This window comes from Elephantulus edwardii, unplaced genomic scaffold (assembly GCF_000299155.1).
Source record: "Elephantulus edwardii isolate Elephantulus edwardi_28Jun2011 unplaced genomic scaffold, EleEdw1.0 scaffold00121, whole genome shotgun sequence".
In the NCBI taxonomy this organism is placed as follows: domain Eukaryota; kingdom Metazoa; phylum Chordata; class Mammalia; order Macroscelidea; family Macroscelididae; genus Elephantulus; species Elephantulus edwardii.
In genome coordinates this window covers 3020337-3031861 of record NW_006399871.1, presented here as the reverse complement: position 1 = coordinate 3031861, position 11525 = coordinate 3020337, and the positions used below count along the sequence as shown (strand labels likewise).

At 36.1% G+C, this 11525-nt stretch overlaps 1 protein-coding gene across 1 annotated transcript in view; it reads right to left on the bottom strand.

Annotated features, from left to right (window-relative positions):
* SMARCC1 (SWI/SNF related, matrix associated, actin dependent regulator of chromatin, subfamily c, member 1) overlaps window positions 1-11525 on the bottom strand; it is a 131872-nt gene that overhangs the window by 94689 nt on the left and 25658 nt on the right. Inside the window, exons 5-6 of the mRNA XM_006892948.1 lie at window positions 6376-6445; window positions 4397-4466 (exon numbers count right to left, since the gene is read on the bottom strand). Coding sequence (XP_006893010.1) covers window positions 4397-4466; window positions 6376-6445 — 140 coding nt within the window. The remainder of the gene's footprint in view (window positions 1-4396; window positions 4467-6375; window positions 6446-11525) is intronic.

Genomic DNA, 11525 nt, shown 5'->3' with positions numbered 1-11525 from the left:
TACTATGACAGAAAAATAGCAAATTATCACAAGTTTTTTGTCTTTACTTCTCTATCAGGAAATGACTGAAGGTCACTAATACCCTTTCACAAACCTAACAGAAAGTTCAAGTCTTAGTCCATATCACACAGAATTTTACCTAGTCCGTTACTCTTCCTGAAGCACTTCCCTCACCTGGCTCCCATCACCTGATCCTTCCTGCCTTTCCTCTCATAACCTCCATTGTCAGTTTTTTCTTCCCCCAAACTGCTTCACCACAGATGGCTCAATTTGATGACTCATTCCTCTTTGTATCATTCTTTTGATGATCTGTTCAGTTCTATGGCTTCACACATATAAAGAAGATTCTTTAGTATCTGCTCTCTTTTCACATCTCTAGGTTCATGAATCTAGTGACTACATCTATGTCTCCCTTTTGATATGTCTACTAAGACTGTGAAAGCTAACATAATAAAAACTCAACTTGTAATGTTCCTCTGTCCACCAACTAGTCAACCCCATTTCACTCAATGCCAATTCCATCATGCCAGCACCAGGGGCCAAAAACCTGGATGCAACCTCAACATCTTATTTTTTTTTTTTAAAGTTACTAGATCTTTTTTAAAATATTTTTATTTTAATGAAAAAACTAAATTTTCATAATTGTTGCACATTATTAATTACATTTTACAGCCAAACCATCCAAAAATTCTACCAGTTCCACCTTCAAAACATGTCCAGGCACCATCTCTCAACTCCTTGAGTCTGTTCAACTGTTTCCCTACTTCTGTTTTTAATTCCTGGAACTGATTTCTCACACAACAAACAGATTGATCCTTTTGAAAACTAAGTCACTACATTGCTCAAAACCTTTCCAAGGCTCCTATGTATGACAAAAATCATTACAGCAGCTTTTCAAGGCCTCACAATCAGATCCTCTTCCTGTAATCTCATCTCCTGCTCTGCATCCTTTGTTCATGTTCCTCAAGTCGAGCTTTGGTGGCATCCGTCCAAGAAGCTAGGCATCTGTGGCCTCCTTTTCTTTGCCTGTGCTGCTCCCTGCTGCCTGCAACACTCCTCACACCCATCCAGTGAGCCTCAAATATCCACATGGCTTACTCCACCACTGAGCCCTAGATGTGACATCCTAAATTCAGACATTCAGCCTCTCAAACCATTAAAGAGTGAATGTGTTTCTCAACACTAGTTTTACTTGTAGTTTTCTGGTCTGTTGGGGTTTTTAAAATCCTCAATGTTTTAAGGCTAGTTCTGACTCATAATAACCTTCCATCAGGTTTTAAGACTAAATCTTTCACATCTTTGTCACTCTGACAAGTTGATGAAAATTAACTGCCAATACACTAGCAGTCCCATATGCTACATAATAATACACTATTAGACAGGGCTCTTTAATTCTGTTATAGTAGCACTGTTGTTGTAATTGTTGTTACGTGCCATCAATTATGACTCATAGTGACCCTATGAACAAAAGATGTGATCGCAGTCCTGTCCTGAACCATCGTCACTCTTCCTGAGACACAAGAGACCACTGCAGCAGTCACCATGTCAATCCACCTGGTTGAGGGTCTTCTTCTCCACCGTTCCCAGTATCATGTCCCTCTACAAAGAATAGGCCCTCCTAGCAACATGTCTGAAGTATATCATCATTATTGTCTCCAAAGAGCACCCTGGCTGCACCCTCTCCAAGACAGTATCAGTTTGTTCTTTTGACCGTCCATGGGATGGTTCAATGTTTTTCTCCAGTATCACAGCTCAAAGGTATCAATTCTTTTTCTGTCATCCTTATTCATTGTCCAGCTCTCGGATGCATAGCAAATGATCAGAAAAACTATGGCCTGAATCAGACGCATCTTAGTCCTCAAACTGACATCACTATTCTTCAATAATATGGAGAGGTCCCTAATGGATCTTCCTTATTTCCTGACTGCTGGTACCAAGGGTGTTAATTGTGGACTCATGCAAGATGAAGGTACTGACAGTTCCAATCTCCTTTATCCATCAAGATGCTGCCTAATGGTCCAGTGGTTAAAAATCATTGTTTTCTTGACATTGAGAAGCCATTCCTTGATCTTCTGCAACAAATGCATCAAGTCCTTCTCACTTTCAACAAGCAAGGCTGTGTCATCTACATTACCCAGGTTATTGATGAGTCTCCCTCAATCCTGATGTCACACTCCTCTTCAGAGTCCAGCTTCTTGGATAATTTGTTCAGAGTAAAGATTGAATAGGTATGAAGAAAGAATACAACCCTGATGCACTCTCTTCTCAATTTTAAACCATGCAGTACACTAAACAACTATATACACTCTGCAATTAGAAATCTTTTCTAGAAGGCTTTTGTTCATACATTGACTTAAAAAATCAGTTCAGGTAAACCTGTCAAAATTTTGAGTTCAGAAGAGGCTGATTACCAAAATAATTTTTCTTGGATAAATTAACTTAACCTGTGTTAAGACTATGCATATGAGCTTACACATAATGCACAGACACTGTGTGTTTTATCTCTTAAAGAACTCACAGCTATGCAAAGTGTATTACTCTCCAAAATGAAAATGAAATCAAATCTGATCATCCTCTAGAATGAATGTACTATTTTAAAACAGAGAACAAGTCTGTTAAAATATGATACTGTGATGCACATATAAAAACATAACAAAATTGTTAAACTATATAGGACAAATATTGACATTTTGTAAATAATAAACTAAAACCGAAAGACTGAGAAACCTACACATCTAAAAGTATGTATGGTATAACAATGAATTATACTTCAAAGAAAAATCAGTCATAAATACATCATTTATGTGATAAGCAACACAGACTATCTAATATTAACTAAAACTCACTGTCGTTGAGTCAAAACTGACTCATAGCTGAACCTCCACTGGGTTCTTCCGGCTGAGGAGACAGCCCATCTTTCACTTAAAAATCAGCTGGAGGTTCTGTATTGACAGAGGGGTGCCTTTTAGGTAGCAGCACAATTTCTGTGGACTGTGCCCCCCAGAACTCTCTATTTAGTATTAAAGAATAATTACATTTTACAGTGATCTTATGGCTACTATTAAAAAAAACAACAAGCAAAACCCCAAACCAACACAACAAGAAAACTATCTTTGAGATACATGCTGAAAACAGCTTTCTCTGACATGATATGCATGGGATTTAATTCTAACAGCATGAAATGGCAGGAAGTAAGGACAAAGCCAAAAGACAGAGTTGACCTGAAAAACTCACAAAACAAAAAAGAACCACCGTTTGGTGTGACAAGACTCAACACAAAAGCCTCCCCGGAGCAGAAGAGGGAGATGAAGTGCATGGAAAGCTCGCATTCTTTCTCTGTAGTGGGGCAAGCACACAAGTCAACAAAGTCCACTCTGCTCACTAACATCTCTTCCAGTTTCTGGTATTTCTTGTTCACATTTTTACTACTAAAGCATTCTATGAATTATGTTAGATAATACCAAATGGGAGAAAGATGGACAATCTCCCGTGTGATTTACTGCCTCTAAAAATCTGCTTGTGGGTAAGCTATGAGTCAGTTCTGACTTGATGACAGTGAGTCTGTTTCTTGAAGAAAAAAATCTCAATTACCAATTATCCAAGTACCAAATCTCAATTACCAAAAATTTATTCTATTTCTAAATTGAAAAAAAAAAAATCTTATAAAAATGCAGCCAATCTTCAAGGATATGAACATGTACGGCCAAGCACAATCAATAAGAGTGCATCTGAATTCCAAAATCAATCTCCATAATAGTCTATGTGTTTCCTACTGCCAAAGGGGCCCTTTAGAGTAGTGAGAGAAGATCTTCACCCTGAAACCTACAGCGTCCCTTTTCAGCAGGAAGTAGCTAAGAGAATACGCCATCCCCTTTTCCTTATGAATCAGGGTGAAGTCTCTCTCAGGGAGGAGTGATAGGGAATGGCAAAGGACACACTGACAAAGGAGATTAATCAGAACTGACTTTGACAAGCACTGTGGCAACTGGACAAATTAAAACAGCATTGGGGGGGGGGGGGGGAAGAAGAACAAACTGGGGAGGAGGGTAGAGAAAACGGTGCAACAATGAATGAATGAAAACCCAAAATCTCTGTAAATGTTCATTAAAACTAATACAATTTAATAATAATTAAAAAAAATAAAATTAAATGACCCAAAAAAATGCAGCCAAGATATCACTTTAATGAGGTATTAATATCATATATAGCCATGTGACGTCAATGAATTCCCAAATTAAAATTAGCAAAATCCATGAAATAGTCAATAAACAAGAGAACAGTGAGATTTCTCTACACAAATCAATAAAATTGTTCTTTAGAAAATGAAATTACATACAAATAATTCCAACTTGCTTTGGCAAGAAATATACCACATCTTATAGTAGATCAACATTACCTGTCTGGATAAAACCCCCAATGAACTAGCACCTGCTTATCTTTCCTCATAACCGGTCTCAACCACTCTTCTGAAAAGAAAAAAAGGAGAAACAAAACACTTCAGTCAAATAAAAAACTATTATACAGCCTTAAATTCTACATTACAAAAAAAAAAAAAAATCCATTTCCTAGTAAGAAACAAAAAGTCCAAAGAAAACCAAGCTGCTTTTTTAAATCTTCTTCCTTACCTTCACTTTATCTAATAGCAGATTAAGGGGACTTTCTCAACCTATACACGGCTCTCTACAGGCTATGACACATCAGTAAAAACCATTATCTACTCTAGTCAAAATGCTCTTCCATCAATAACTCACCTGCCTGTCAGCTCTGTTCCTACACCACAAGGTAGTAAATATTCTTTACTATCTCATTTCCCAAGTAGAACCTCTTCTCTCTTTTTCTGTGAGACTATGTAACTATTACACATCTTTCAGGATTTAAGTTAGGACCCTGTCATTCTTTCTGATTCCTGAAATAATAAACTGGTTAATTCAGCAAAGTCACCTATGACTTAAATTTTATTTTTAGGTAGTTTTAAAATTATAGATATATCTATTTATTCCTGCATTAATTTTATTGTTTCATTTTTAAAGGAATCTGCTTTATCTAAATGATCATATTTGCTGACAAAGGTTCTTTAATGGGAAAGACATGTAGTAAAGTCCTTTTCATTCCTGACATTCATGTCTTCTTTTCCTCATTTTCACCAAGAATTCATTACTGGTGTTTTCTAAGAACCATTTCTAACATGACAGAGCACCTTGCTATTGTGTATTTCTATTTTCTCTACCTTTGCTCAAACCTTTATTTCTAAAACAACTGTTTTACCAACTTCTTAAGAAAAATGCTTGTGTTTTGTGGGTTTTCTGTTTTAGGAAAGATGTCTGTACTATCAATTTCCAGTTTTACTTGTTTTTAGCATTTGTAATTAATGAAGTTTTACCACAGGCATCCTAACTTTATTTGATATGCTATAAAATGCCATTTCATTCTTATGTAGTTGGAAAAATTCTCTTTCCTTTTTGTTTCTTTGATTCATGAATTATTTAACATAATGCTTTTAATATTTAAAGATACAAGGACTGCCCGGTTATCTTCGGTTATTAACTTAATAACTGGTTCTTACTAACTTCTGATACACTGATCAGCGAAAGAATCTTTGTAACTATGTGAATATAGTATACATCTGACATGATTTGGATTTTTATAAAGATGTGCTACAGGAATATATTGAGGTCTCGAGAAAGAAATGTAATCGCCACATCCCTGCAGAATGTTCTATTTTTTACTTTCATTTATACTTCATTTTGTACCTCAGTCCTCTGAAAGAATGGTTAGCAAGGGTCAACATCCCTGACAAACTCTTGGATAATTAAAAAAATAAGCTTCCAAAATCTGCAGAGCTAAACCACCGTAAATTTAACAAACCAATTAACAGCTGATTTTCCACAGTGATGTCTTATAACGTAATTTTCAGAAAGCAAGAGTCATATAGTAATCATTCAAAGAGGTTTGATACTTAAGGCATGACTAGACATTAGCAACAGATAATGACCAGTAGGTAAACAAAATAAGTCCAATGGTTTGAAAGTAGGACAGTACAAAATTAATCTTTCAATAAATGTACTTGTCTGGTATGATGACATATGATTTTAGCTAATGTTAATAGTTAACTTGTCTGATATGATGACCTATAAATTTTCTACATGGATGAAAATTAAAAATCTTACCCTAAGTCAGCAAGATGCTGTATTTCTTAACTAAAGAAAACTAGAAATTTAAATAATTTCTGAAATGAAATTTATGTAATACATAAATTCTTTCAGTGAAAAATAATTTAAAAAAAATATAACTTCTTATACTGTTTACACTCTGCTGACAGACACTAACATCTAACAGAGTATGTGAGGATCAGTCTGCAATCACAAACTAACTTACCATCCTCTTGCGAGGAAGGGTATGGATATATGTGGTGGGAAGCCTTTGACTTCTCATCAGTGTATGTTCCCTGGAAAGCAAATAAACAAGAAGCAGATAAATAAGTCACACAGTAATCATAAACTATGGGATGTCAGGTGAAAATTTTTTAGAAGAAAGCATCATTTATTATACTATTTTAGGTCAAGAAAAGAGGGAGCAGTGTTAAGAGGAAACTGCCAGAAACAACTCATATTGTAGAGAAAAATGTTACAAGTCCTTCTTAGTTAATTTGTATGTCTCACTCCCTAGGTAACTACATCAGTAACATATATGGATAGGCAGGAGAGATATAGACCATGCACAGGTACCCAGCCTAAGCCCTACAGAGCTGGCATGGGCACAAAGCAGATCAAAGGGGAAGGACTATTATATATTTTAAACTGCTCCTGAAGTTACCATCAGTTAATTCTGAGTCCCAGCAACCTGACAGTCCCATAGGGTTTCCTAGGTTGAAAACTTTCTCCAAAGTCACTTTTTTGGTGACTCTGAACTGCCAACCTTTCAGTTAGCAGTTGAGCACCCCTGTGCCACCAAGAGTCTGGAGTCCTTTTAGAATGATGGAACTGTTCTCTTGAAGTAGGATTAATACTGAGTATCAGCAGTGTGAAGCCAACAGTTGTTCTTTGGGATAAAGATGTAGGAATTTCTTCCATAAAGGTTCACAGGCTCTGAAAACCAATGGAGGTTCAACTTAAGTCAGAATTAGAAAGAGGAGCTATCAGTTTTGGAAATGGGAAATGTTCTGTATCGTGTACAGGATGGGTACACAGCTGGAAATAATTGTCAAGGTTTACATTCACATGAGTAAATTTAGTCCCTGGTGATATAAACAGTTAAGTACTCAACTATTAAAATATAGCTGGAATCTACCTAGAATCATCTAAAAAGAAAAGCCTAGCAATCTGTTTCTAAAACAATACATCCTTCAAACTAAACTGAGGGGGGGGGTGTTTTGAGGGAAACTGGAAGAATCAGTTTGAAAAGAATTTAAATTTTGTAAATAAACTAGTATAATTAAGAAAACAAACAAATACCTCTACTCTCTAAGTAAAAAAGCAACTTCACATTGCCAATCAGTTACTTTAAAAGTACTGCCAATGTCCTATCAAATCATCATGTCATGTGCATCACTGCAGATCTATGGTTCTGTGCCCTAATCTAGGGGTATCTATGTATGCATGCTGCTGTGTTCCTATTGTTTGGTATAAGAAGAGTGGATGATATATAAGTTCAAGTTACTACATACAGTTAGAAAGTAACTATGAAGGCATATGAAACAAAACATATTCACTCTAGAGACCACTAAAATCGGGTCTGAGTAGCACCTTAATGTATTCTCTGAGTTGTTCTTTGGTAATGAATGATCATTAGTATCATAATGTGAAAAATACAATGTTATTTTCAACTGAGGGAAAACAATGAAGTTTAGAAGTAGTCAAAGATTAATTAGTGAGAATTCTCAATTACTAATATGTTCAAACACACTTCTGTGTAGCTATTAAGGTTAAAAACGAAGCAACAATATGAACTGAATGTGTGAGGCTACACATGAAAGAGCAAAATATTTACATTATTGGTCTCTGGTGTTAGTCATGTAAAGCCCACAATCATTTCCCTGGTTATAAATCTTTTTATTTTTAATTTATACTAGTTTATTTACAAAATTCGAAAACAAGAGAGCTCTGGTGGCAAGAAGCTGCACTGCAATCCCAGAGATAAGTGGTTTGAATCCACCAGATACTCTGCTGGAGAAGGAGCGACAATCTCCTCTTGTACCAGTCAGATCAAATTTGACAGTGCACACACACAAAAATAGTATTTTTTTTATAAAAATTCTAATACATTGTTTTCGAGAACATATTCTTTCAATTTCCCTCACCTCCCCCATCAAATTATTCAACCCCATGATTGATCCTCCTCTCCCCCTGCACATCCTCATCCCTCTGCTTCCGCCCTCATCCACCCCTCTTGGATCCTTATACTCATTCTACAATAATGGTTTTACACAATCTTTATCCTTGTGGGACTGAGTTAGTTCACTCAGCATAATGCTCTCCAGTCCCTCCCAAGTTGGGTAATAATTTACAAAGTCATTGCTCCTGCGCGCCGCATAGTATTCCATATTTTCTCAATATACCATAATTTCTCGATATATTCATTTGTGCTTGGACATGTGAGCTGTTTCCATGTTCTTGCAATGGTGAATAGTGCTGCTATGAACACTGGTGTACAAATCTCCATTTGCTGGCTATAAATCTTGACAGACATTACCCATTTGTCTTATGCAGAGGAACTAGCACTACCAACTTTACCATTTGTAGCAAGGTGTGCTATGCACTACAAAACCCATTTTCAATGAAAAAAACAAAACAAAACAACCAAGAAATCACACCAAAAAAAATCACCAAACCAAAAAAACCAAATGTCGTCCCCAGTTTGATACTCACTATATGAGATGAGACAGCGAACTTTTTTTTAAGGTTTACAAATACTGGTTAGGATACACCAATGGCTCTGCAGCAGAAAGATGAGTACTCTTTTCCCATGTAATTTACAATTTGCAAAAACCTGCTGGAGGGTCAGCTGTGAATCCACTCCAACATGACGATGCACTGCATGAATTCATCAAACACTGTGTGTTGCCTTTCCTTTAACCCAACTTGAACTAGTTTCACTCCTCTCTCCCTACCTTCCTATTCCTGTTATCCCTACAAGATGGACTCAGTGTAAACCATTGCTTAGTTTTATAACAATGGTCTATTTTTAACATCATAATAATCTTGTGTCTGGCCTATGTCATTCAGCACAATTTGTTCTACACTCATTCATATTTTAGGGTATTTCAAGAATTCTTGTTTCTTCAGAAATGGATAATACTCCATTATTTGAAAAGTACCATATTTGGTTTTATGTTTGGCCAGGGCTTTTTTTTTACCCACTTGTCCTTTCATGCCCACTCAGGTTGTTTCTAATCCTTTGTAGACAACGATGCAATAAGCATGGGTACATGTGTATGTCAATTTGTGTTGTAGCTCTTTTTTTAAGAGTATATATTTAATATCAGGGTTGTTGGAGCAAATGGTACTTTCATTCCCAACTTTTAAGGAAGTGCCAACTGTTTTCCAAAATGGTGGCACTACTTCATACTTGCATCAAGGGTGTAGAAGAATTTCAATCTGTCCACACTCTCTCATCAGCATTTATTTGATATCGTGCTGAACTCTTCTTACTGTTGTTGACATGTGGTAATATTTAACTGCTGTTTTGATCAGCATCTGTTTTCTCTAGCTAATGATGTTGGTGCATGTCTTCACAGGTTTGTTGTCATTTGGTCAAGTTTCCTTTCATGGCCTCTGCCCACGGTGATTGACTTGTCACCTTGTTGAGCTGTTGAGTTTTCTACAAAATTTAGAGATGAACTTCTAGTAAAATGTGTCACTGTTAAACATTTTTTCCCAATCTGCAGGTTCTCTGTTTACTCTTTAGAAGTCATTTGCTATATATACTTAACTTTTAGGATATCTCAATCATCTTTATTCTCTTCTGGCTAACTGTGCATTTCCAGTTCTATCTGACAGTCTAGGAATGCTGTCAATTAGAGCCCTCAAGTCGGCCTCAGTATTTTTTTAAATTTTATACTTGTTTGCAGACAAAATTCATATACATTGTACTTCACTGATATAACTTGTGTTTCACACATCCCTTCACTTACATTGTTTCATATCATCATTCCCATACTCTGTGCTTTACAAAATTAATCACCATTGATCTCTATTTTCTTTGAGAATCTTTATAGCTTTAGATTTTACACTTAGGTCTTCATCTTCAGTTAGTTTTTTTAACATTGCATGGTGCATGAGTGTTGTTTCAATTTTTTGCAAAAAGATACCTAGTGCTGCTAATTTCTTCATTGCATCCGCTTTTCTATGCTGAATTAATTTAGCTTATGGCTTTTTTAATCATTTTCCTCATTACTGTCTTGGTCTTTACTAAATCTTTATGGTTTTCTCCTTTTTTATTCTGATGAAGGTTTATTCCTTTCCTCAGACTTTAACAGTTTATCTTGAAACCGCTTTAATTTCCTCTTATTTCGAAGTTCTGTTATTATACTACTTATATGAGTTTCTTTTTACATTGTTCTTGCTGTTATGTACCACTGAGTCAGAAGCTGGCAGATATGAAGCATGTGGCCTTAGGATTGGAGAGCAGCTTACCACCAGACCATCAGAGCTCTCTCTTCTGCACTGTAGTTGTTCTAATTTATAGACTGATGCATCTGGTTTCCCATACTTGGTGGATTTCAGTGTCTGGGTCAGGTTCTAAACGGTGTTATGTTAATTCCAGTCATCTGTCTTATTTCTGGTTTGTAGTTCAGAGAACTCTCTTCAGTATTCCTTACATATTTGGTCTAGCTTACACAAATATCTTTACCTTCTTTTAATCTGGAAATATCCTTATTTCACCAACCTACCTGAGGGCCAATTTTACTTGGCATAAAATTCTTGACTGGTAATTTTTTTTCTTTCAGAGTTTTAGATCTACCATCCTTCCAGCCTGCATGGTTTCTGTTGAGAAATCAGAGCTTAGTCTTACCAGTTCCTGTCAGCAACTGGTGCTGTTTTTAGTATTTTTGGTTTTTCATTTTTGCAAAGTTTGATTATTGCTTGTTTTTCTTTTGCTTTACATGCTGTTTGGGGTGCACTTAGCTTCCTGAATGCATATGTGCTCCTTTTTCTTATTATTTGGCAATTTTCCTCCAGTAAATCTTAAATAATTTCATCCTTTTTTCTTTTATCTATTTCTTTTTTTTTTTTGTGAGTGTACCGTCAAATCAGATCTGACTGGTACAGGAGGAGATTGTCCCTCCTTTTCCCGGCACAGCATCTGGTGGATTCGAACCGTGAGCCACTGGGATTGTAGTTGCAGTTCCTTGCCACTAGGCCACCAGAGCGCCCCTTCTTTTATCTATTTCTTATCTCTTCCTATTTTAAAATTCAAATCACTACATCAAGTTATGCCGCTTCATTAAAAAACAAGGAACTCATGCAATATTATTCAAAATGGTTGACTCTGGAGAACATTATGCTGAGTGAAATATCCCAGTCACA